Here is a 27,999-nt window from a genome sequence, read left to right on the forward strand (position 1 = left end):
TGAAGCACGTGTTCCATTGTAGTTGGCATTATACACATTGCACAGCAGTCACATTACATACCTTCTCATCAAAGCATGCCTGGTGGTCCTCTGCTGCGCAACACTCTACAACTGTTTTTCTAAAGGATTCGATAACCTCCGTAAGTTTTTCTTTCCCACAGGTAGGCTTCATTTTCAAAAATTCAACCAACAACCTGTAAAGAAAATTATATAATTTTAAACAATGTTAAGAAATTAAATTTATGACTTCATGCACCCATAATGTATGTTTCAATTTAAGGTTGCAAGGTTACCAGTTAGGGTTCTTGTTAGGTACTTAATAAATACTTCTAGTTGAAAGGTATGATGTAGAGTGTGGTTTTATGGGATCAATGAGCATCTCCTAAATCCAAACTCCATTTTTGTTTGAGGGCTGGTTCACACCACAATTTCTGTGTCCCTATGCATTTCTGCATGCAAGTTTTTTCATGCATTCCAGGGCATTTGTGATGTGTTTGCTGTGTTCCAGAGGCATTCTGTACAGAAAAAATTTAACATGTTCTACTTTTCTTGCCTGCACTGGACCGCACTGCACTGGTGTAAAGTAGGGCTATTGTAATCCATGTTAAACACTGTGCTTGTGTTTTTGAGGCAGAATAAAAATTCACTGGACTGCATCTGGTGTGAACCAGCCCTCAGGGCAGAGGAGGGTTAGAGCTTCTCCCACGGTCACTGCAAAATCTAGCTGCCAGCAAAGCCAACACAGAACACAATGCAACCTTGAGGCTGGGTTTATATATGCTGTTCACAGCATGGGGTCCGGTGTATCCCTGTTCGCCGATTCAGGTGCAAATCAGGTCTGTATTCTGGCCTGAATTTGCACTTGAATCGGAACCAAAGATGCACAGGCCCTTTCCAATGTGGACCGTGGCCACCTTGGAGCTGTGTGTACCTGCTCCATTGAGAGCAGGTCACACTCTCCTGTTATGCGAATTGGATGCGGGGAAATTTGCATATATATGAACCCAGTCTTAGGTATCACCCAGATCCTCTGTCTACTTAAAGGACAAAGAATTCATTTTTTTTGGTCCATGTACAACCATAACACTTGATGAAGAGGGTAGGGCTTAGCCCCTAAAATGCATCCATTGTTTACATACTTTTTGTCTAACCTTTTAAGGAAATAAATTTGTTATCTGTGGACTTTGATACATCCACGTGGTGCTCCAATCATATATTTTCTCTCTTCAGTCTTACTCCAGATTTGCATTGGAAGCTTGACTTACCTGGTCTGCCACTGCAGGCTTTGCTTTAAAGAGAGTGTAATGTTAAATAAAAAAATAAAAAAAAATAAAACACATCATACGTACCTGCTCTGTGCAATGGTTTTGCACAGAGCAGCCCCAATCCTCCTCTGCTCCGGTCCCCCTCTGGCACTCTGGGTTTCTCCTCTTCTCCATGTGCCACCATAGGAAGCCACAGATGAATTCCTAACAGAGGTTGAATCTCTTAAAAAGAGATACAGCAAACCTAACAGGGGTTTAAATCTTATACAACACTTCTGAAGGCCCCATTTACACTATGTGTTGCATTAATACCCATGCTGCTTTTTGAATGAGTTTAACGCAGTAAAAATTGGACCTGGTGACATTTTTAGGCAGCACTTTCATTAATAAATAATAAACCCTGATAAATCGAATACATTTCTCATATCTGAACATAGAACAGGACATGTAAAATACTATTGTTTTCAGTGGTAGTTCAAACCAATAACCTGCATCGCGCAATTAAAAAAAAAAAAATAGGCAGGGTGCATTTTAGAGCAATGCAGCAAGGAAGGACAACAGTTTAAACAGGAAACAAAGAAAAACAAGACATGTAAAATACACACCATAAAATTGCAAGTTAACCCATATTAGCATGTATGCTATTGCATGCATTGTGTTATGTGACAATCTTTAAAGCCTCTCATGGCTGTTTTTCCAAAACTTACACCAGTTTCGTCTTTAGCTGGTCATCTGCTGAACCTTTACACATGTCGGCAGTAAAGTGGAGCTTACTTTCATCCCATACTGGTGCTTCATATTTAGCATAAGGTTCAAGTTTAGTGAAGCATGGTCTTCTATTAGAATATGAGTCGACGCAACAATGGTGAACATTGTCATTTATGAATGTTTTCTTTTCCCTTTCACACATCTCTCCCAAAAGAATATCCAGCTGTGATGTAAAATATTAGAAAACATTGAGAGGTTTAGTGAGGATATTTTAAACAGGATTTCTAAATGAAAAAATGGTGTGTTCAAAGCAAGCATATGGTTATAATAAAAAAAATAGAATTTACTTTTCAATCTACATATAAAGATTACTTGGATAAATGATATCTAAAATTTAAATTCATTCATTGTCATAAACTAAATGAACGAAAATTTGTCTCAAGTACATCTTTACGTTTTGCACTACTTCAAATCCATAACATTAGAACTGAGTGATCCAGATTAGGTGTCAATGATTAGAATCTCTTTAGGGAAGTATGTGGGTGGAAACTGTTAGATGAAATTCAGGAATCTAGGGTCTGGTGTTTACTTTGCTACTGACGTATGGTGCTATTATGCCAACATCACTAGAGCTCTCTAAGGCCTTTAAAAAGAAGGCTGTTGATGCCTATGAGCGTGACAAAAAAATGTAAAAAAAATGGTCAAATTGTGTGAATTAGTCATTCCATTGTAAGGAAAAAAAAATCTATGAGTGGCGTAGATTTCGAACAACTGCTTGGTCAGGGATGACAAAGTTAGCCCAAGAGTCTACTGTTTGATGCTATAAGTCTCCAAGAACCCATTTAACTGCAGGATCTGCAGGTAACTCTTGTAACAGTTGGTGGCAAACTGCAAACATCTACAATTTGGAAAAAGAGATTGCACCAATTTAACCTGCATGAACGGAAAGCCGTTGCTGTCTAAAAAGAATATTAAAGCAAGCCTACAGTTTGTCATTAAACAGATTGGAAAAGACCAGGTCTTCTGTAACAATGGCGTGGCCAGTTCATGCGAGTACGACGGAACTGTACATTTGAAGAAGACTATATTGCCCAAACTAATGTTCTTAAGGAGAGGTTTATCCAAAAGGGATATGACGAACAATCTCTTGAGAAAGAGATTGAAAATATTTTGGATATCCCTCGAGCTGCATGCTTGCAGAATGTGACGAGACCCACAAATGGATCTGACGATAAACAATGGAGCTTCTTGTCTGACTATTGTGAGGACCACAAAAAAGTAGAAGCCATCTTCAAAACCCATTGGAACATCTTGCAGATGGACGCCGTATTGGGGCCTGTGTTGCCTGATGTCCCATCCTTCATTTATCGTAGGGCCCCGAGTTTTGGGGACAGAGTGGTGAAGAAGATCCTTAACCCCCCGGACACTTCTTTCTTTCCGGGCAGACGAGGGTTTCACAAATGTGGAAGATGTAAGTCATGTTCTTACACCCCCCAAAATCTGAGGAGACATGAGTCCTTTCATGTTGCAGCAATTGACAAGGACTTTGACATTAAGCATTTCATCACATGTGACACCACACATGTGGTGTATGCTTTAATGTGTCCCTGCAAAATCATTTATATAGGACGAACTAAACGTACTTTGACAATTAGAGTTGGGGAGCACATCAGCAATATTATCAAGGGTAAAAAAGAGCACAGTGTCCCAGCCCATTTCCGCTCACACCACCAACGGGACCCCAGTTGTCTACAGTTCTGGGGTGTTGAGCGGGTGACACCCCCGTGGAGGGGTGCGAATTGGGTCAGGGAATTGTCAAAGTGCGAAACGAAATGGATATTCCAGACCCAATCTTTGAGCCCTGTTGGATTAAATATAGAGTTGGATTTAAATTGTTTTATTAGTGATTATTGATTTTAGTTTCCAATTCTATATCTACATTTTTTAATTTTCTGATGATGTGCGTTGGGAGGACCATGATCCTCCAAAGTGTCCGCGCACACAATTATGTCCCTAAACTTGTGACTTATGTTGCTTTAACATTGGTCATGGGTTTAGTGTCATTTTAATGATTTTACCTTATTTATATTTATATTTATATTATATTTTAATTTTGCTTATTAGTTTCCAGTAGATTCGTGTTCTTTTTTCTGGTGAGACATGATTTTGTTTATTATTATTAATATTTTCTGGTACATGGATTAAACCAATTTCCATACAGATTACCAAATTTTTCCTTACATTGTACCACTAGTCCATTGGTAGATGGCGCTGCTGTGCTTAGTGTACTATGTACACATGAAAACTCCTTGATCTTTCTGGTGGGTGGAGTCCATACATCCGGGCGGGACTCTGTATTATTGTTCCGGGCCATAGGTCAACTAAGGAGGATGTTTAGCTGATTGGGCGTACAGCTAAATCACTGTGATTGGCCAGAGCACGATAGTTACTACCAATGGAAAGTGATAGGATTCATATCGTTTTAATTATGTACATACACTTTGTGTTTTGTATGTGCATCATCGGTCCATTGGTCGTTGAGGGTTTGGTGTTATTTTGCCTTTGGCATAGGGTGTAATTAACTTCCAATGTGTTATACTTCCGGGTTGTAGGACGGCCTATTACAGTGAATAGCGGCGAGATAGAGGGTCATTGTGTTGTCTCAGCCCGCTATTGGCCAGTATTCTACAGGTATCCACCTCGACTCCACCCTATTTCCGGGTCATAGGGTGTTTTACCATGGAGATTAGTAGATTGAGAGGAAGTGATCCTGTAAATCTAGTCTGTTATTGGTCAATACACCGGAGTAAACACCAATGGCCGATGTTGTCAATCCAGGCCCCGCCCTGTGGGGTGTTGGGCATGGGTATTTAAGGTTACCGCCAAGCCGCCGTGGTCACGCTCCCGGGGAAGAAGTGGAAATCACGAAACGTGTCGGGGCGTGACCAGGCGGTGTAACCAGGTTTTGTAAGAGGAGTTTGGACCACCCGGAAGGCGCGGCGTCCACGGCGTGGAGCCTGGACATCATCTCCCGAAGGGCATTCCTCTCCTATTTGTGACTGTTATTTGTGTTTGATGACATACAAGAAATGTGAGTGTACTACCTTATGTTTTATTTAATAAAACCTTTTTAAACGGTATCACGCTATTGGGATTATGTTCTCTCCTCTCCATATGCTGCTGAGCTTCTTTTGACTGTGCTGGTGTGATTCCCATTGTGGATATTCTGGACCAGTGACCATCATTATAAGCCTGAATGCTCAAACACGAAAGTGGGTTGGGCCACAGCATCTGGTGAGTGGGTAATTCTCCTCCCCCCTTGGAGCACGGTGGCGGTGGTGATCCTTTTGAGAAACACGTCTCTGTATATTGTCATCCCAGGAGATAGAGTGAAGGAATATGGACTGTTTGTGTCATTTCTGAGCTTTTCCTGCTGCCTATGTGACATTTATTGCATTTTGGACTTTGTGCAGTTTGGCACAGTACTTTTGGCACTTGCTTTGTGACAAGTTTGCGCTACTATATATACATAGAGATATTGTTGAGTATCTATCTATTATATATATTTTTTTTCCATATTTTTAAGCTAAGTAGCTGCATAGCCAATATAATTATTGGTGAGTGGTCCTCATTTTAAGCGCTTGGGATAGCTTATACCTTTTATTTTATTTGGTCTTCGGTGGGCATTTAAGCTGTCATATTATATAATGGGGTTGATTGATTAAAACTGGAGAGTGCAGCTGTGCATTGTAGCCAATCAGCTTCTAGTTTTTTTTATCAACGCTTAATTGAAGAAGCTGAAGTTAGAAGCTGATTGACCACCATGCACCGCTGCATCAGATTTTGCACTCTCTAGTTTTAGTAAATTACCCTAATGTGTGGTGCACTGACAAATCAAAAATAGGGTTGTTTGGCCGTGACTCGTGAGTAAGTATAAAGGGGTGCTAAGGGGTTTACCTTAATGCATGAAATGCATTAAGGTAAAAAGAAAAAAAAAATTCTGCCTTTAGAACCACTTTAGGTTACATTGGAAACAGATGTTTAAACACAACAATCCTTCAATGATTCAGATCACTAGCAAGTTCATCAAGGAATGGCTCAAAAAATAAATAAAAGGTTATAGATTGGCAAAGTCAAAGCCCTAAATCTCATTAAAATTTTGTGGGGGGGTTGGGGGGATATGAAACTTGCAGTTTATGCAAGGAAACCAAGAAAAAAATTGCAATGAAAGGATTTTTGCATAGAGCTGTAGCCAAAAAGACAGATGCTGTATATTAGCTGCCATGTTAATTTAAAGTAATATTAAAGGTTTTTTCTTTTTATTAAAATAAAGAAAGGGGTTATACTTGGGGTTATACTTGCCTTCTCTGTGCAACAACAGTGCATAAAGCAGTGGCTAACCTTTTCATTGGCGGTCCCCCACCAGTGCTTTGCGCTCTTTCTTCCGACAGGTGCCCCCTCAGCAAGCTGTTTATATAACACACAGCGCAGCTTAGTCACACCCTTGTTACCCCCTTACAGGATTTGACTGACAGCGGCATATGGCTGCCGCAGCTCTCAGAGTCTCCTGTGAGACCAGGAAGAAGGAGCAGATAGGACAGTGCTGGACCGGTGGAGGAGTCAGGTGTTTGGGTGGGGGCACAAAAAGTAGTGGGACATTTTTTACCTTAATGCAGGGAATGCATTACAGTAAAAAAACATTTAGACTTTAGAACCATCACTTTCAATATATGTCCTATATCCAATATATCCTACCCAGAATATTTCATTGTGTTTCAAGTTTAGGAAATAAATCTGCCCAATACTAGATATTATACAGAAAGCAAGAAGAGCTGTTTTTCTTTCTTTCTCCCTTTTGTTATTACTGTACCAATCCCTATGTTATCCTCCATGTTGGAGTGTTGTTATCCCTTTGTTATTTTGAAAATCAATAAAAATCTATTGAAAGGATAGAAAACAAGAAGAGCTTACCTTTTCTTCAGCACAGGTTTGCTTCTTGTTGTCAGGCAAGCCACAGCAGTAGACTCCAATTTTGGCCATTCTACCAGTTAATTCAACAAGCGTTTGGGCTGGTACCTGAGGCATCTTTCCAAAGTATCTAACAAGCAGCCTGGAAAAAAGGAAAACCGGTTCTTAGCAAAGTGTTAATGGCCAACTGGACCAAAGATCATTATTTAAGTGTTGTATATTTTCAACCAACTTAAAATGCCAACTCCTGCTAAAACTTTTTTTCTCCCCCTAGCTTTGACTAGAGGATAGAAGGGTTAGAACCTTCAGTTATGGATATCGGGAAGATGGGTGGGTTAGAACATCTGTCAAATTTTTCTTGCCATGAGATTTCTCCCAACTTTCAATCTGTTTCATATTTCTCCCTTTCTGTTTATTTGACTGGCATCACACAGGACAGCAAGTAAAGGGAGGGAGAAGGGTTTGGAAATTATTTCTGGAAGGGTTTAAAAACTCTTTCTGGATTTGTTGGTGAGGATCACTCACAGATTCTAGCAGATTCTTTGCTAACAATGAACCAGTCTCAGCCTACCCTCACAATTCACACAGCCCTTGAACCAAAATGAGGGTTTGAGCCCTATCACCTCTCTTGTAATTATTTATTTAAGGCATTCTTTCTTCCTTTGGGTAAACAAACTAATAGCTGCTAATATGTACTAAAATAGTGGAAGTGGTGGCCCAGTGAGGGGAAATTAAAGAAAAATACTCATGTAAGAAAAGTGTAATAACATGGTTAATATTGCAAAAATGAATTGTTCCAGTCTGTACCCAGTCCTGCCTGTATTATATGAGGGGTCTTTAACCCTCCTCTTGTGTTAGGGTCAGAACCGACCCGTTTTCAGGTTTTGAATGTCTATAAGTATCACATAAATTTGTTTATTGCATCAAGATTGTTTTACTTTGTCAGGAACCTCTATTTAAACAATGTAATAGAAAAATAATCCTTTTCACTAAATTATAAAATACTGTGGTGAAAATTAAGACGTTCATGGTGTTAGGGTCAATTTTGACCCAGTTATAATATAGGATTTTAGGACACTAATAAGTTCCAAAACTGAAATCATAAACACTCTCTCTGCTTAGTAACACTGACAGCCAATCCCCTCTCAACCCTGTGAGCTGTAGTTAGGGAGGGGCCTATCTCTTTTCCTGCTTGTCTGGTTCTCTAAATAAAGTGAAGAAACCTAGGACCAATACATTTCAGAGTTGCTGACTTTATTTTACCATTTTTTAAATTTGAAAATGAGAGGTATGCTATCAAAAGAAAGGTCTAGGGGTCACACCAAAAATATTAAAACCAATCTTTTCAAGGATAAAGAAGCCTAACAAGGTAACCAAGAGGTAAGAAACAAATTTTATGATAAATAATTATTCAGAGGGTATTTTATGGCTGATTTAAAACACGGGTCAAAACCGACCCTAACATCATGGATAGTAACAGAATTCTAACATAAGAGGAGGGTTAAAAAGTTTACGCACTTTTTTATATTAATTGGAGTTTTAGAAAAGTGCATTTTGAAGAACCCTTGCATATTAGGTAGCTATGAAATTATTCATTCACATAGAAAACAAAAATTGCTAATTACATTTATATACTATTACATACAAATCACCAAACAATCTAGAACCCTACCACTATGTTTTTGTGCCATGGCAGGAACCCAAATGGCTACTGGAAAGCCACACATTGAAAATGTAAGGCCTCTTTCACAGGGGCACGGAATTATATAAATGTATGCCTTTAACCACTTGGTGCCCGCACTATAGCCGAAAGATGGCATAAAATGCAGAAAGGGTGTACATGGATGTCCTCCCATGCTGCGGGCGCTTTACTACCTGATCAGCTGTCAGCCAATGACAGCTGATCACATGATGTAAACAGAAGCCAGGCATCTGCTTCTTTTTCCCCTCACGCTGACAGCATGAAGAGAAAAGAATAAAGCCGCTTACCGGCTTATGTAAGAGGGAAATCAGTCCCACACAGTGGCCACCAGTGCTGCTAATGAGTGCCCACCAGTGCCACCTATCAGTGCTGCCAATCAGTGCCCATCAGTGCAACCTATCAGTGCCCATCAGTCCCGCCTATCAGTGCCACCTATCAGTGCCTTTAAGTGTCACCTATCAGTGCCATCTACTTGTGCCTATCAGTGCAGCCTAATCAGTGCCCACCAGTCATGCCTCATCAGTGCCCATCAGTGCCACCTATCAGTACCTATCAGTGCCGCCTTATCAGTATCCATCAGTGCAGCCTATCAGTGCCCATCAGTGCAGCCTTATCAGCGCACATCAATGAAGGAGAAAAATTACCTATTTGGAAAACTGTTTTGGTTTGTTTTTTCTAAATTTTTATGTTTTGTTTGTTTGTTTATCATAAAAATAAAAAACCCAGCGGTGATTAAATACCACCAAAAGAAAGCTCTATTTGTGTGAAAATAAAAATGATAAAAATTTCATATAGGTGTCGTGTAGCATGACCGCGGAATTGTCAATTGAAAATTGGCCTGGGCAGGAAGGGGGTATATGTGTCTAGTAAGCAAGTGGTTAAAGAACATTTCTAAAAGTTTGTAAATTCATGTAATGATTTTACAGTAAATAGGATAATGCACACTAAGCATTTACTTGCTTTTGATTGTATTCAGTTTAGCTTGTTAAAAAAATATGAAAATCTGTGGGTCCAGTGGCAGAATAGAAACTCTGAGTGCTTTAAATGCATGGAAATATATCTAAACACAAGTAATTGTGCTGTTTTCCCAAAGTTCAGCTTTAAGTGCTAGTTGGCACAAGCGCGATGCCAGACGTCGTATGTGATTCGCACCGCATTGCTGTGCAGATCACATGCGACGTCTGTGCAATGCAAATTCAGCCATACAGGTTATATGGCTGAATTTGCATCACGTCTGGACCAAAACGGTGCAGGACCCTTATTTTGGTCTGCACTGGAATCAGATTGCACCTAATGCGACCCGATTCCTGCACCATTTGACAGTTTGCACTGCAATATGCAAACTGATCTGGGGGTGTCATTAACTTTCTATTGACACCCGTTGCGGTTTGCATAGGGCAGTGTGAACTGGCTGCGAGTCCTGTGTGATGTGGAAACCGGCTCTGGTTCCCGCATCATGCTAGTGTGAAAAAGCACTAAACAATTACATTACACTATACAATCCTTAGTTTGGTTTTCTACCAAATTTAGTAATTCCTTCAGAGAAACCTTGCTTATGTTATATGACTTTTGATAAAATGTTCAAAATTGTAAATGCTACACGCTTAACTTACTGAACATAAAAATCAATAAACCCAAGCTTCTCCAAGGCACCACAGTTCTGTTTAGATATCTCTTCATTTTCTTTTAGTGCAGCTTCTAACAATTTAGGCTGAAATGAAAATAAAATAAATACTTTAAATGAAAAAAAAAACCACACACACACATTTACTATTTGGACTGTAACAGTAACATTCATATACATACGGCATCCTTGAGACACTCAGCAGAGTTTGCACTAGCACAGCACTTTTCCAGCAGCATTTCAAATCCTCTAGAAACTCGTAAACAAGATTGAGGAGATGATTCCTGGTGACTTCTGGAATAATCATGCGTAAAGCTGGAGAAACAAATGCAAATGACTGTTTAAAGTGACATAACCAGAACGTTAAATATGCACTTTTAACACTTTGATCATTTAAAAAAAAACATGCAGTCACTTAAAGTGGAACTAAACACGCTCAATCGACATTAACTATTTTAGTCCTTACGCTGCTAGCATTAGTAGATAGACAGGAAAGTAGATTATATTTACTTCTTTCAAACTTAGCTGTTTTCTAGTTTCTGGCATAGGCCAAAATGATGTCATACATCCCAAGAGTCATCAGGAATCACCATTGTGCCCCCTTCACTGCAGAGTGACCAGTGCACTTACCTGATTTGCAGTGATGGCTTCTCCTCAGTCCCCCGCGTCTCCCTGCGTCTCCTCAAGTCCTCCTGCCTCCTCCTCCTCCTTGGCCAATGGCATGGGTTCGCCTTTCGGACAATCAGAAAACGGGTCTCGGACCCGCTTCCTGATCTGCCAAGAGGAGGATCCGTGTAACAATAGCGAATTTTCATTCGCTATTGTCACACAAATGGGTGGGCTAGGGCGCAGTGCTCTGCGCCCCAGACCCACCCTTTTCTGAAGCCTATTAGAGCCTCTGGCTCTAATCAGGTGCTTCAGAAAAAAAAACCCCATTGAACTCTATGTGTCCGGCGCCTCCAATGCACCAGCCGCCACTGCATCTCGCTATTCTTGGATGGGACCAGTTCTGAACTGTGTGTTTTTTATTCCAAAGCTGTGGAATGTTGCACTGAATATACAGTATCTCACAAAAGTGTGTACACCCCTCACATTTTTGAAAATATTTTATTATATCTTTTCATGTGACAACACTGAAGAAATTACACTTTACTACAATGTAAAGTAGTGAGTGTACAGCTTGTTTAACAGTGTATATTTGCTGTCTCCTCAAAATAACTCCTCAAAATAACTGGGCCCAATTAGCCATTTTCCCTCCCTGGTATCATTTGACCCGTTAGTGGCGTGCATGGGGAGCAGATGTGTAAAATTTGGTGTTATCGCTCTCATTTGCTCATACTGGTCACTGGAAGTTCAACATGGCACCTCATGGCAATAAACTCTCTGAGAATCTGAAAAAAAGAATTGTTGCTTTACATAAAGATGGCCTAGGCAATAAGAAGATTGCCAAGACCCTAAAACAGAGTTGCAGCGAGGTGGCCAAAGCCATACAGTGGTTTAACAGGACAGTTTCCACTCAGAACAGGCTTCGCCATGGTCGACCAAAGAATTCAAGTGCACGTGCTCAGCATCATATCCAGAGTTTGTCTTTGGGAAATAGACGTATGAGTGCTGCCAGCATTGCTGCAGAGGTTGAAGAGGTGGGGGGGGGGGGGGTCAGCCTGTCAGTGCTCAGACCATACCCCGCACACTGCATCAAATTGGTCTGCATGGCTGTCGTCCCAAGAGGAAACCTCTTCTTAAGATGATGCATAAGAAAGCCCGCAAAAGTTTTGCTGAAGATAGGCAGACTAAGGACATGGATTACTGGAACCATGTACTGTAGTCTGATGAGACCAACATAAACTTATTTGGTTCAGATGGTGTCAAGCGTGTGTGGCGGCAACCAGGTGTGGAGTACAAAGACAAATTTGTCTTGCCTACAGTCAAGCATGGTGATGGTAGTGTCATGGTCTGGGGCTGCATGAGTGCTGCCGTCACTGGGGAGCTACAGTTCCTTGAGGGAACCATGAATGCCAACAAGTACTGTGACATACTGAAGCAGAGCATGATTCCCTCCCTTCAGGGACTCTGGCTTCAGGGCAGTATTCCAATATGATAACGACCCCAAACACACCTCCAAGATGACCACTGCTTTGCTAAAGAAGCTGAGGATAAAGGTGATGGATTGGCCAAGTATGTCTCCAGACCTAAACCCTATTGAGCATCTGTAGGGCATCCTCAAACGGAAGTTGAAGGAGCGCAAGGTCTCTAACATCCACCAGCTCCGTGATGTCGTCATGGAGGAGTGGAAGAGGACTCCAGTGGCAACCTGAGAAGCTCTGGTGAACTCTATGCCCAAGAAGGTTAAGGCAGTGCTGGAAAATAATGGTGGCCACACAAAATTTTTACACTTTGGGCCCAATTTTACCTTAGGGGTACACTCACTTTTGTTGCCAGCGGTTTAGACATTAATGGCTGTGTGTTGAGTTATTTTTAGGGGACAGCAAATTTACACTGTTATACAAGCTGTACACTCACTACTTTACATTGTAGCAAATTGTAATTTCTTCAGTGCTGTCACATGAAAAGATATAATAAAATATTTACAAAAATGTGAGGGGTGTACTCACTTTTGTGAGATACTGTATATCCACCCGATCTCTAGTGTTGTCTTCAGCAGACTCCCTGATGCCACTCCTTTTCCAGGCTGAATGACACCTATCATCATTCATCCCACTTACTGTGAGCCCAGGGCATCAAGGTTCTGCCTCCCTGCCCAACTGCAGAGAGAGAGAGACGCCAAATCATTACATAGTGCTCATCTCTCAACAAGTATTCATAAGTAAACAAATTCTGCCGTGTCCCCCTTTACTGAACTCATAATGCTCTGGGTATCCTTTGTTAAAGGTGTCCATGGGAAAACAAAAATGGTGTATAAGTATATATTAAAAATATAGACAGTGACACTGTGCTAAGTTACATCTCTACTGGACAGGTATCCTTAATACCATTAATAGGGTATTCCAGGTCAACATCCAGGCAGACAATAAACCATGTTTATTAGATATTCTGAATGACCTCCCAATTGAGGATAATCCTAAACAGGCAATTGTCTCTTCCAGGCCCATAAGCTTATATTCAGGCATTGAAAGGCGGCTGACCCTCCTATGGCCTGGAATGGACTACCCAAATGGGGGATACCCTACGGTTGGAAAAGTATATTTTTCAACACAGAGGACACCCTGGCAAGTTTAAGAAATTATGGCCCCTGTGGTTAGATACCTCTGGGCTTTCCCCAATGGATGTGGACAGACTACTTATTTAATATTGTTGTCAATATGGTCAGTAATGAATAACTTCTTGTTTATATACTGATATGTTGGCCCTATTCTGTAGTACAGTGGGCATGCTATGAGGGTAAACTATGTTAATTTTCAGTGGTGGACTGTGATTGTTTGTCAATATAACTATGGCAATAATAGACAAAAAATCAGTGCTCTTGTTCATAAACAATCCCTATATATGCTTAAAACAATTAATCCAATAAAATAATCAGTTGTGCAATACACCATTCATGTGATGAAACATTCAGAAAGTATGGTGGAACCATACAAATTAAAAATGGAAAAAAAAGGAAACGCTTCAGGATGGACCCAAGAAACCTCTCTTGAAATGCAGCCCCAAAGTTTGAAACCCGGCGGGAGCCATGTGTGATTCCTTATCTCTGCTGCGTCACTTCTTCCTTCTGCAGAACCTTCTGGAAACTTGATTTACAAAAATTGGAAGTGAAAACCCACAGAGATTGATCGGTGGATTTATCTGGTGATCCAGGGAGGGAGACCATTGCAGTGGAAGAGATCAGTTCCCTTGAGCTATCTGGTGATTAAGCGTGTTTTGACCAATTGGTCTTTCTGTAAGGTGAGCAGTGATTTCACCTGCTGGTGGTGGTTCTGTCCTATCATCACAATTTTTAAAGGATTGTTACACATTGCTGGATGAATGATTACAATCTTTTTGTGGATTGACCACATACACGTTGATATTGAACTTACGAGCACATTTTTTGGACTTTGTTTTTTTTTCCCTTTTTAATTTGTATGGTTCCACCATCCTTACTGAATGTTTCATCACATGAATGGTGTATTGCACAATTGAATATTTTATTAGATGAATTGTTTTAAGCATATATAGGGATTGTTTATGAACAAGCGCACAGTTTTTTTTGTCTATTAGTGTTGTATCTTAGTGTTAGAGGTCACTATTATAACAGTTGCTGCTGTTCTATCTTTATCCTTTATTTTTCTTCTTTTTCTTTCTTTTTTCTGTCCCTTGATTATTAGTATAGATACTAAGATTGTTTGTATCACGTTCTGCAAATAGCAGCGCATACGTATTCACACTATAATATGACTATGGCAATTTTTTATCTGGAGCCTGCATTGTTTGTTCTGTTTGCTCTTTTTCTTTTCATTTCTTTTCGAATAAATAAATAAATAAATAAATAAATAAATATAGCTATAGTATATAAAACAGTATTAAGACTTTTTAACTTCAGAAAAAAAAATCAATCATTTTTCTTCTTTAACCTGTCAGAATTAAGTGGTCCAAAAACAAATAAATGAAAAGATTGATATAGCACACATTTGCAATACTGTGAGAATAATATAAGTAATATTAAAGTAGTCACTGACAGATCTGAAACGATGTAAGGTTAGTTTCCAGCCCGAAGCTCATTGGAGTACAAAAAGGCAAAAGTTCAGAGTTTGGGTTATGGTAGAGTTCGGAGGACACCCAACTTGATGGCAATTGTATAAACATTAAAAGGTATACTTACTGGGCAAGGTATTTTCTCTTTTCTTTTTGATATTTCTCACACACATGTTCATCTTCATAATATTCTTTCAGTTCCAGGGGCAAGTCAGGTTCCTCGTTTGGTAGGGCAAGAATACAGGGTGTTCGTTCTAAAACACCTTTAGCACAACAGTCATTTAGTGTGCTTGATAATTTGTCCTTAGCTAAACAAATATGTTCCGTTGCTTCCATCTGTCAAAGATATAAAATACATATGCATGATAACATCGTATTTATTGATTACACCTTGTCCCCAATGAATTGAAAAAAAAAAAACAGGCTTGAGAGATATAGGCATGTATCCTTATCAGATGTCAAATTACTTACTGTATTAGGTAAAAGTTTTAGGACTCATGTACACTTGTGGCTATTTGTGAAAAGCATTTTGAGGAGGGTCGCTTTTTACAGAGTGGCAAGGGGGTGGCAGTAGAGCCTCCTGAATGCCTGTTTTTTCTTTTTTTTTTTTTTACAGTTGAATGGACTTTTTTCAATGGACATACTGTGCCACAACTGTAAGCCTAATGGTTGTGGCGCAGCCCCATCCACTTGAATATTTTGCATTAGTTTGCCATACAGCCCAACACAACAGGGGAAATCATTTTTGCCGAAGCATATGTATTAACCCCACCCCCCTGCTTCACCCCCACAGCTGCCTTTGGGTGATAGTAACACAGGTCAACCACCTATTTTTACCACCACTTAACCACAAGTGTAAAGAAGGCCCAAATGTGATGAAGGAGATATTAAAATGTTTGGTGCACAGGCTTACCCTTTCAATCATACATTCCACGGCATCTCCTTTGCAACAATCTTCATTCAAATGTGCAATTTCAATGGTGACTTTTTCCACATCTTCAAATTTTGCCTTACCAAACCTTTGGGAGACTTGAACTAGTGTTCTGATAAATGAGAAAGAAGCAGTTACCGCATCGAAAAAAAGGCTTGTACTCGTAAGCAGAAATAACATTATAATAATATCAATGTTGAAATAGTTGATAAAAGAACATTTTTATTACTGTGTTATTATATTGTTTATATTGTACAATAATCTTAAAGTATATATAAAGCCAAAACTTTTTTTGTTTGCTTTTGATGCAGTCAGAAACCCCTGTTAAGCTTTTATTGTCGTTTGTCTCCCCATTTAGACCTTGGTGCCCTAGTGCGTTGTGTTAAAGCACTTTTTTTCACCCATATATGGGCTGCCAACATACGGACACATCCACAAAATTCGGACATTCACCAATATTGGCAACTCAGAGCCCCACAATGAACGGTCGCACATAACAAAACATGGTGGATCTCTGCAACACTGTGTTGCCTTGATGTGTTGGGCTGCCATTAAAAATGAATTGCACTGCAATGCAAGTAAGGTGTGTTAACGTGTGTTGCAGTAACATGCGTGTTAGCGCAATGCACTGCACTGAAAAGGTGTGTGAATGGTCCCTTAAGAAGTTGAGATTTGTCACAATAAAATGTAATTACTCACTTCATTTATCCAATCATGATAAATAGGAATTTGCTTTATATGTGATTGGATAGCTGAGATAATATTCACATAAAAGAAATGTGGAAAAATGATCAGCTCCTTTAGTAAATCAGCATCATTGTCTCTATTTGTCATGCATGAAAGTGATAGAAAATCCAAAATTCTACAGCTGTCACCAAAACAAGAGTCAAAGGTAAATTTTTAAATGGGAACAAATGCAGGGCCATCTTACAGAATGGGCATGCTGGGCAGTTGCCCGGGGGCCCCACTTGCCCGGGGGGACCCACCTGCCCAGCGGCTCAGCCCCAGCCAAGCATTAGTCCTGATTCCCATGTGCATGCCGCCACCGAACTTAGCAGGTGGCAAGTGCCTGTCGGCCCTGCGTTGCTGTCAGGCCACATATGCCGTGGAGGGGGAGCCCACAACTGCAGAATGCCTGTCCGCCCCCACAGGAACAGGCACACACAGGACAGTCGAGTCTGACTCCCGTCTGTGTGTGTGTGTTAACCGAACTCAGCCGCGGAACTTGGAAGCTGTCATTAGCATGGCACTGCTGTACCAATAAATATAGCCTTAATGATAATTAGCATGTTTATTCTTGTGGGTGATTTTGCAGGCGGGGCCCCAGTGTACTGCATTGCCCGGGGGCCTATAATGCTCTTAAGATGCCACTGAACAAATGTTTCTGTGAAAACTGTCTCAGGGGCAATTCCCTTCACTTTGGAGAAATTTCCTCTTACTTCCTGTTGCGTCTTCAGAGCAGAAACTAAAGGTAATTCTTTCCGATTGGACACAGACATAAGAAATAACCTGACAGGGATTTTAAGGAAGAAGTATCACACCCACCTTAAAAATCATTCGTGAATCCCACAGGGGACAAAGTGCAGGTAACACTCGGTCCCATTCCGATCTGTGCTGTTCTTGCTGAGCTAGCAAGGTCAGCTGCTTGTTCCCCCCTCCCCAACCAAAAGAATAGAGGTCAGGGTAAATTTATAGCAACATAGTGATGAAGGTACTCTGGCATGTATATAGTTATATGAGCAGTGGCCCAAAGATGGGTATTAACACCCACATGGCCCACATATCCCTCTATGGACAGCATAGGTTTCTGTGCTGAGAGCGCGCTCACTGCATGCTCCCAGCACAGAGATTGAGCTGTCAAAGATGGAAATGGGCGAGCGGTAAGGCGCTAAAGATAAAAATAAAGCTCTCCACATTTCCCCTACATATATTTCCTGGATTGGGAATAGATACTTACAGTGCTTGAGAAACTCTTTCTGGAAATTCTTTAATAACACGGCATTTCTGTTTCTGTTTATCCTCAACATAGTTTGTTAGTTTTTTTACCTGGGGCATCTGCAAAAGAAAGTATTGTTTCAAACATAAAAAAAAAAAAATATATATATATACACATATACAAGCACAAAGCAGACACATAAAGAAATAGCAGAAGGTATATTTTTGCATATTATATACTATATCCACTGCTTGTATTTATCTGTTGTTTACAGTGCTGCCTAGCTCAAGCTGAAAGACAAACGAGCCTTTGCAGTGACTCATCCCTTATCAGATGTCTTTGCCCAAGGTTTTAAACAAAGCGTGAGAAAACATAAGCTACTGCCAGACTATCTACAGCTAACTCATTGGATTCTGGGAGTCGCTTGCCACGTATTAAATATTTATATGTAAAACGATTGTATACATATAGAAAAATAATTGGAACCTGTATAGTGCAGCGCAAAAGAACAATTTTGTAAAGAATTCCTCCAAATCAAATATAACTCAATATTTATTTGTGAAAAATAGAACTAGTCCTTTCACAATACCATCGATTGAAGAGCACTGTTGGTGGAGGAACACGTCTGTTTATGGACTCTTATTTATATAATGGTGTTCTGAAAGGACTGGTTCTATTTTTCACAAATTAATATTGAGTTATATTTGATTTCCAGGAATTTATCACATAATTGTTCTGTTGCACTGCACTATACAGGATACAATTGATTTTTGTTTTTAGTGTGCTGAAATCAATAAGGAGCGCACAGCTGCAACTGAAAATTTATATTGATTTTGTGTTGAATTTAGAGTATTTACATATATATTATTTTGTATCACATTCAAAGGAAGTGGAGGTTTCACTGATTATTCACACATATAGAAAAATAAAACATTTAAAACATCAATTTTAAAGAATAAATGTTAAAAAAAAAAAAAAAAAAGAAATTGTCCCCAAACCTTTGTAGATTCCCTGTAATAGTTTTTCTTTTGAGGTAATAAAACTTATTATGCATTTTGTTCTCATTCAGTGTCAAACCTGCATTTATATAATTCAGAGGACTTTTCTAAATGCATAAACAGTAAATGCATGTAATGAGTTTTTAATTGGCCATTCAAACTGTGCTTTTACGTGCATTTAGGTGAAGTCAGATTAGCTGTGTTTACAGAAAACAGAATTCTGTATGTCTGATCTGATTAGGCACTCCAAATGTGGCTAATCGCACGCAAATGCAAAGTGGATTTAAACCTCTGAAATAAAAAATGAACAAAGTATATCATTCTATCGTGTATACTTGCCTCAATCTATAGCATGTCTTCCTGTCTGCTCTCTCCTTTTTCTGCTATCTGCATGAGTTACATTTCACAGTTTATGCTAATGCCATAGCTCCCAATTGTCCCTAATTTGAGGGACTCTCCCTGATTTGGAACAAAGTCCCTATGTCCCTTTTTCCTCCTCCTTTGTCCTTTATTTTGGTCTGATCTATATAGTTGTATATAAAACACATTGCTTATCTATCAAAAAGGGTTTCCCAGTGCTAAACCTTTATCCAATTTCTAAATTGCTACATTTGTAAATGTCAAAAGCCAATAAAAAGGAATAATAGTGGTATAAAAAAAAAACCGCTTGTGGGTTTAACTAATCATTTTTTTGTATAATTCTCCTTTAATTGGGTGTGGCAGGGGGTGTGTCCTATGACTACACACTTTTGCTAATAGGTGTCCCTCGCTTCTATCTCAAAAGGTTAGGAGGTATGTGATGCCAAGGCCCTGCCCCCCCCCCTCCTTCCCTCCAGCACACAGCGGGTGATTGACAGCCTCAGCTGTGCATGTTTCCCTGAGGTGTGTCCATTCCCTCCACTCAGGTCTCAGGGTACACTCAGCTCTCCTCTCTGTGCTGTGCAGTGTGTGTGATGTCAGTTCCCCACCCTGTCTCCTAAAGCTCTGACTTTAAATGGCTGTAGAAAGAGAGGGTGGCAGATAACAGGTACAACTTATGTAGGAGGATGTGTTTCATCGCTGTGTATCAGCCTGTTCACTTCACTAGGTATATGTAAGCGTTTACAACTACAATAAAGTAGGAACATCTAAACGCAGGCAAAAGCAATCTGGGAGGCATAGGAGGCACCGATCAATACTAAGATTTAGAGCAGTATGCACCTATGGATGAATGGGACACTTGGTGCATACGCATGGGACACAAATGTAATCGCCCCGTATGAAGGAAGCCTACATGTGCAATAACATTGTTTAATTTCAAGAAGTTTCATGGCATACCCGTTCACCAAAGTGTCAACTTACTGTTGCAGATGACAGCCCAAGGCCTTTGTTATGCTGAAATCCAAAACAGTACTATTTGTTCTGCCTGCGGACTACTGGAGTTTAGTAATCCAGCAGAAGAGAATTGGGCAGGACTGACAACACTGCCACTGAATTCAATGCAGCAGAAGCATTGTGCTGTCAGCCAACAACAGGATATTAGGAAATCACTGGGTTTCTGGCAATCCACAAGCCATTTTCTGTACTTGATGCATTTTTTTTAAAATAATAAAACATGTGCAATTGTGTATATATTGCAGATCTGTACTACATATGTTTTTTTTAATTATTTTTCTCAGACATACACTTTAAGGCTTAGTTCACACCAGGCCATAACATCCACGTCCCGGGGCGAGGCTCTGTTTTACCAGCATGGGGATGCGCAGGTGTTGCATGCAAACCCCCGTGCCAGCAGACCCATAGCTGTCTTGGGGCGCAGCAACTGCACGGACACAGCGCTGCTCCCTATGTGATAACCGTGCACGTGCATTTGGGGACCCGCACCCACTGGTGTCATATGGCAGCTGTGTCCATGCAGCCGCTGTGTCCAATAGACAAGAATGGGATTACTCGGCACAGGGTGCAGAAACATCTGTGTATCCCCATGCAGGTAAACACACATGGGACACAAATGTAATCGCCCCGTACGAAGGAAGCCTACATGTGCAATAACATTGTTTAATTTCAAGAAGTTTAATGGCATACCCGTTCACCAAAGCACTTGGCTTTGTCTTCTGCAGCACAACATTCAGTAGTGATTTCATTGTATTGGAAAGCAAAACCCAGAACAGCTGGTGGATAGAGTTTTGAATGTCTTTTAGCAATATTGGAGAGGTAGCTGAAATGTAAAAAAAATAGAATCATTACAAATCCTGAATGAATGTACTGAGCATAATGCCACACAAACATGCTGTATAGGGACTTTGTTACTGGTTAGTACAGCAGTGCCAAAAGCAGTCAAGTAAGACTTTATTGTGATCAAGTCGGTGATAGATGAATTCTAAAGTCACATATAAAAATGCAAGTGTGCAACATGTTTGTTATATTGTCTCTCTCATTTTAGCCTATTAACATGTTCCTTGCGAATTATAAAAAACGCAAATCCTGACTTTTGTCAAAGTTCTATACATTGTAATGGTGAATTCTTTTAATAAAATGTATTTGAAAAAAAAAAATAAATGCAAGTGTAAATCCTGCCAGCCTGATATACTAAAGTATGAAGAAAAGCAAAGTGAGCTGAACATGTCAGAAGAAGCTCTATTTTTTTTTTTTTTTTCAAATTTTCCTGCGCAGGTATTGTATGTTTGACATGATCACAGGTATACTTCCACCATTTAGTGTAAAAGAGGGCAAAACAGTGAGCAGATTTAAAAGCAACTTTACTTTAAAGCAGTATTGAACCCAAAAAAATATATATAATATATTGTAGCTTAGCGATCCTTAGATGTGATGGCTGCATTTGTTTTCTTGTATTAGGTTTTTTTTCCCTTACTTTCACCCGGTGATCCAACCAGTAACACACTTCCTGTCTTAGGTCAGGTTCACATACACTTTATTGTCAAAAGTATTGGGGCACCTGCCTTTACACGCAAATTAATTTTAATGGCATCCCAGTCTTAGAGCGTAGGGTTCAATATTGAGTTGGCCCTTTGCAGCTATAACAGCTTCAACTTTTCTGGGAAGGCTGTCCACAAGGTTTAGGAGTGTCTATGGGAATGTTTGACCATTCTTCCAGAAGCGGATTTCTGAGGTCAGACACTGATTTTGGAGAGGCCTAGCTTGCAGTCTCCGCTCTATTTCATCCCAAAGGTGTTCTATCGGGTTGAGGTCAGGGCTCTGTGCAGGACAGTCAAATTCCTTCACCCCAAACTCACTCATCCATGTCTTTATGGACCTTGCTTTGGGCACTGGTCCAAATCATTTGGTGGAGGGGGGATTATGGTGTGGGGTTGTTTTTCAGGGGTTGGGCTTGGCTCCTTAGTTCCAGTGAAGGGAACTCTTAAGGCATCAGCATACCAAGAAATTTTGGACAGTTTCATGTTTTCAACTTTGTGGGAACAGTTTGAGGTTGGCTCCTTTCTGTTCCAACATGACTGTGCACCATTGCACAAAGCAAGGTTCATAAAGACATGGATTAATGTGTTTGGGGTGGAGGAACTTGACTGCCATGCACAGTCCTGACCTCAACCCGATAGAACACCTTTGGGATAAATTAGAGTACAGACTGCAAGCCAGGCCTTCTCTCCCAACATCAGTGCCTAACCATCCATGCCCAGTTTAAGAAGAACTGTGTTGTCCAATAGGCACTAGAAATGACCCAGTGCTCACAGTAATTCACACAGATATGGTCAGACACACCTCCTAACCTTCTCTATAATAGAGGTCTGTGTAAGGACATTTGTGATGACAGGTGTGGCTGTTACTCAATTCTGCCAGCAAAGACCACTGTAATATAAAGGCAGACATCACTATGAGAAAAGATTATTTTTTTAGAAATAAAACAAAAAACAGCCCCAAATCATAACATGAAGGGATACATAACTCTAAGAGTCCATTCAGACTAGCCTGACAAGTCGCGGTCGGTCGCTCGCCATTGAGTAGTACAGGACCCATTCTAATAGGAGCGACACAAGTCGCTCCGACTTAGAAAAAGGCTCCTGTACTACTTTGAGGCGACCTGGAGGCGACTTGCATTGACTTCAATTATATGAAGTCCGTGCAAGTCGCGCCGAAGTCGCAGTGCAAGCTATGCACCGCGACTTCACAGGTTGCCCCACAAAGTCGTGTCGCGCCAGTCTGAATGGGCTGTAAAGAGGTTAAAAAAGTATGAGACTTACATAGTTACATAGTTAGTCAGGTTGAAAAAAGACACAAGTCCATCTAGTTCAACCAATAAAAAAAACAATCATACAATCCCATATACACAATCCTATACCCACAGTTGATCCAGAGGAAGGTGAAAATTAAATTGGACATTTAGGAAAATTGTATCAATACACACCATAAATTTCCTTTTCTAGTGGCAAATCATGGCACCATACATATTTATTAGGCTTCCATGATAGGACAAAGTTATTTCTAGGCATTTCCAAAAAAAAAGTCAAATCATGACAAATCATAACACGTGGTGGGCAATTGGGCTTTACAAGTACAATGGTATATATAAAATACTAAAATAAACTCACTAAGAGAAGGCACGTTGTGGGTGCTCTTGGTGTTCTTTGCAGGATTCTTCAATATTTGGTATCTTATATTCCTCAACTTTAACTTCTCTATGCTCATAAAAGCACTTGGTCCTCTCTTCCTCCGCTTTGCCACAACACTCTGTAGTCCAGGGGTAGAGCTGGTCTATGTCTTCTTCTTTGCAAACTATGTCATGATACAGTTCAATCTGCAGACACAAGAGACACACACACAATTAAAGAAGGCAGTTTTAGGCCCCTTTCACATGAAGGGTACGATCATGTTCCCCTGATGGTCTATTCACCTCCATGGACCGGCTGGTGTAAACAGACAGCGGAGTCCATTTACTCCCATAGAGCAGATCATGGCTCTGATCAGCAGACTGATCCCCTGCTGCTCTCAAAGGAGTCCTTACCATGTGAAAGGGGTCTAACACACACATGCAGTTGGGGATTTTTAAGGAAATGTGGCCCATGGTTAAGGGCTAATGTTAGGTGGGGAAGGGGGGCAATTGTAATTTAACCCTGCAATGACTATATGAAAGCACATGTCGCAATCTATTTATAAAACAGTGAAGACTGTTGTTTAATTAGTGATTTCCACCACTTGTGCATTAGGTATGAGTAGAATAAGCCTCTAAAATATAGTAGAAAGGTCTAGGATCATTAAAGGGTATGATGTCAGTATTAGTGGGTCAGTGCTTTTATATAAGGAACCCAATTTAGCATCACACTAAAAGGGACACTAAGCTCTGGTTTATAAATTATGTTCAAATATGTTTTCTTAAAGCAAAATTTTACTCATTTCAGGAAGGTCCCCTCTAGTGCCTCTTTTCCCCTCTTTCTTACACATTTGCCCAAAAAAAATGTATTTAAAAAGTTTATTTTTTTTTTACATTTTTTTTCTTAAATCCTGGCCTGGGCCAGGAGGACTTAGCGAGGCCTGATGCACAGGCAAGATTGCGTGAAGTGCCTCCTGGGATGTGTTACATAGAAATTACAGGAGGATTTTGTGAAATCTCACGCATGGGTAGGTATGCACAGTCTATTCTAGAAAACTGGTAGAAGCTGGCAGGGAAAATAAAGAAGTTTGGGAACTCATGGAGAACATTACAAGAAAGCAAAAAAACACAGTAAGAAACTATTTAATTAAAAAGAAATTGAATATACCAATGATTTGTTGCTGCAGGGAGAGCAGTAATGACATGGTAGGATGTGGTAGGTTGCTGCAGGGAGATGCAGTAAGGATGAGACAGATCTCTCTCAGCCTTCAAACTCAGAGAAGGCTCTTCCAAAGTTTGGACTTTAAATACACTTTAAGTTAAAGTTGCTATTTGTCCCCAATTTTTAGGAGATAGTCCCTATTTTGAGGGGTCTGTCCCTGGTAAAACAAACATCCCCAAAGTTGTCTTCAGCTGCCCAGTGGTGAAGTGCAGAGATGTCACTAGCTCAGGGCTCTGGTTCTGTGACCACCTGACTTTTTTATTTTATGTTCCGCCATTTGCACTGCAGACATTGGCTTAATCGAAACCTCAGACACAGTGAATGTACAGAGCTGAGGGCCCTGTAAGCTCCTCCTTAGCTTTGATGCACAGTGTCAAGTGACACTGCCAAGGACTACCCCTTCACTGTGCCCTTCCATTGTATCTGAGGTCTGGTAAGTGAAATTTGGGGGAGGGGTCTCTTGTGGTCTGTACTGGGGGAGGAGAGGTCTGTACTGGGGAGAAAAAGGTCTGTACTGGGGGGGAGAGAGGTCTGTATTGGTGGGGAGGTCTGTAATAAAAGAAACTTGGGGGGAAGGGGATCCTTTGCTGAGGATGATTTGCGCAAAAAGAGCTCTCTACTGGGAGGGATTTTTGGGGAAAGATCTGTACTGGGGGCCAGTGCTTTATCGTGGCCTAGGCCAACAAGGCCCAGGCCTAGGGCAGCACTTTGCAGGGGGGCAGCAAAAAAGCTGCACCACGCATGAGAAAAAAACAGCCTCCTCCCCCACTAAAAAGAGTCCCTGACGGCTTGCGCTACACACTTTTAGTATAGTGCCAGTCTTATAGGGCAAATTGGGCTGGAGGGCAGGGTCCAGGAGGCAAATCAGTCTGGCACCCCCATAAAGCAGTCACACTGCTACGTCCTGGTTTGATATGGTATGATATGATGGTATGATGATGGGCACTGCTGAGGCTGACCTTCTGGGAACTGATGAGGCTACACTGATGGGCACTGATAGACTGTGGTTGTGGTCTGTGGTTTACAGATGACAGGGCGGGTCATAAACAGGAAGAGGTGTGGCCTTTACAGGAAGGGGTGCGTCATATTTAAATTAGGGGGATCACAAGTTTAGTCAGGCCTAGGGCAGCACAAAACCTAAATACACCACTGCTGGGGGCATTTAGGGGAGAATTTGTACTGAGGGGGGACATTTGTACTGAGAGAAGAGGGTTGTTTTTGGTCCTACTGTGTATACTGGCCTGTACGCTATGTATTCCTGACCCCTAAATACTGTGCTATGCACTTTTAACCCCTGCAATTTGTCATTATGATCCCTTGACCCCCTGCACTTTGTGCTTTACAAACTCTTGACCCTGGACTCCGTGTGTTACATACTGTTAAACCCTGCACAATGTGTGTTACATACTCTTGATCCCTGTATTCTGCACCACTGCAACTTAAAAATGTCTGTTATATTATTATGTAAAGCTTGCGGGGAAGGAGCCAAGGAGAGCTTACCGCTGGTTTTTTACACTCAGCTTCCTCTGGATGTTTTTCGCAGTTATCAACAGCCTCCATAATTTTTGCCTGGACTTTCAGATGTTCATCCAGTGAGCATTTTTCAAAATCCTGTGCCACCATCACCAACACTCTGTAAGACATAGCAGCATAGTAAATACATATTCATTCTAATCATTGTGTGTCAACATCTGTCTTTAAAATGTAGCTGTAAACAGGAATATGTTATGGAGCCACTAAAATGAAGAGGCCTTGTACACAAAGCCCTGCCATATCCACCATCATCCAGACACCAGTTACCCTCACTGTATCAGAAGGATAATGAAAACCACTAATGCCTGAAAATGGCTGCATCCAATTAATTCTAAGTATTTAGGAAATATTCCAGTTTATCTTTGTTTGTTCTGAATACTGTATCCTGCTATAGCTTAATTATGTATGTTTTCACGTACAGATTTACATACTAATAATGGAAACGTGTTATGCATGTGTATTAACTGTTACATTTTGTAGGTTTATGGGAGATGATTAAACTATAGAAATGGTAAATAATAATAATCCGATATCTATTTGAAAAAAATAATAATCCAATATCTATTTGTTTCTACTAGAACACCAACTTCTTCCTTGCCTACAATTTTTATAGCTCAACCTTATTTAGACATACCAAGCCAGGCAACAAAAGAATAATGAGGAAGTGGAAAAAAAAGAAATCTATTAGAAATCATCACTTTAATAATAACCAAGCCTTAAAGTATAACTAAAGGTAAAACTTTTACTTTAGTTTTGAACAGAATGGAGAGGCAGTAGAACACCTGGGAGTTTTTATTGCTGTCTGTGCCCCCATTAGCGAGATTCACCCTCTATTTGTCATGTTTACCGTTAGTAAAAGTGAAAGGAAATCCCAAATTTTGTAATAGCAATAGAAGGGAAATCTTTCGATGGGGACACTAGTTCTGATGGCCTGGGGGTCCTCAAAGGATTACCTTATTTTGGAGGGATTTCTTCTCACTTCTTGTTTTGGTTATAAAACAGGAAGTGAAGGTAAATCTCCTCAATGGCACATAGATGGCCAAAAGGAGTTTTATTCCTCCCTCCCTCTATCCAAAATAAAAAAAAAATGCCTATAGTTCTACTATAAAATTTTGAAAACAGTTTTATCTAGAAGTTTGCATTTTATGCAATTTTCAAAGTGTTTACAGAACAATAAAACACATTATATAAATTGAATACTTACAATTTTTCAACAGCTGGTTTTCCCACTGTCTTTACAATATCGTTTATTATCCGTGGATGTTCTTCTAAAAAAACAGATAAAAAATGTAATGCATAGGAAACACATAAGCATAGCAGTCACAAAAAATGTAACTTCAGAGCATGTTTATTTTCAATAAAGTAGTGATTTTTATTGCTGTTGTTGTGTCCTTGTTGGGGATATTCACCCTCACTTCCTGTTTAGATTAAAGCTGTCACTAGACCAGACGGTAAGGGGACATAATTCATTTAGGGGAACTTATAAACAATTATTGGTCTTTGTAAAATGAGGGATGGGCCATCTTGACAGCAAGAAAAATACAAAGGACAGATAAATATATTACATAGTTACATAGTTAGTGAGGTTGAAAAAAGACATCAGTCCATCCAGTTCAACCTATGATGTGCGTGTTTGCTGTTAACCGTACCGTACCGATATTTGTATGCCCAACAGACCTCATCTTCCTCAGTTATTAAAAGAGAAGAAACAGACAGAAAAACACTCAAACCTACTTAGCACATTTGTATGGACATAAAGATTGCTGTTCTAAAAATTCTTGCTTACCATGATGTCGCTTTTGTAAGTGTCTTGACTCCGTTGTTATGGAGAGAATAAACAGACAAATCAGAGTGGCCCACTTCATGGTGGCAAATGTTTT

General features: G+C 40.2%; 1 protein-coding gene across 1 annotated transcript; it reads right to left on the bottom strand.

Annotated features, from left to right (window-relative positions):
* Positions 1-13: 13 nt before the first annotated feature.
* Positions 14-27,999, bottom strand: LOC309558771 (albumin-like). The gene is made up of 13 exons (XM_082261818.1): positions 27,906-27,999; positions 27,324-27,387; positions 26,087-26,219; positions 23,366-23,571; positions 20,886-21,018; positions 17,845-17,942; positions 15,870-15,999; positions 15,084-15,292; positions 10,450-10,582; positions 10,257-10,354; positions 6,945-7,083; positions 1,973-2,196; positions 14-194 (listed from the first exon to the last, which is right to left on the bottom strand). The coding sequence occupies exons 1-13, from the start codon at positions 27,982-27,984 to the stop codon at positions 29-31; spliced, it is 1,812 nt and encodes a 603-aa protein (XP_082117944.1). The 5' UTR covers positions 27,985-27,999; the 3' UTR covers positions 14-28.

The sequence above is a fragment of the Pelophylax lessonae genome (assembly GCF_965119305.1).
Source record: "Pelophylax lessonae genome assembly, chromosome: 1".
In the NCBI taxonomy this organism is placed as follows: domain Eukaryota; kingdom Metazoa; phylum Chordata; class Amphibia; order Anura; family Ranidae; genus Pelophylax; species Pelophylax lessonae.

Coding starts and splice junctions, on each gene's coding strand:
- LOC309558771 (XM_082261818.1), bottom strand. CDS start 27,984: ATGAAGTGGGCCACTCTGATTTGTCTGTTTATTCTCTCCATAACAACG. Junction 17,943..20,885: donor CCAAGTGCTTTGGTGAACGG/GTATGCCATTAA, acceptor TTTCTTTTGCAG/ATGCCCCAGGTAAAAAAACT. Junction 15,293..15,869: donor TGGAATGTATGATTGAAAGG/GTAAGCCTGTGC, acceptor TATCTTTGACAG/ATGGAAGCAACGGAACATAT.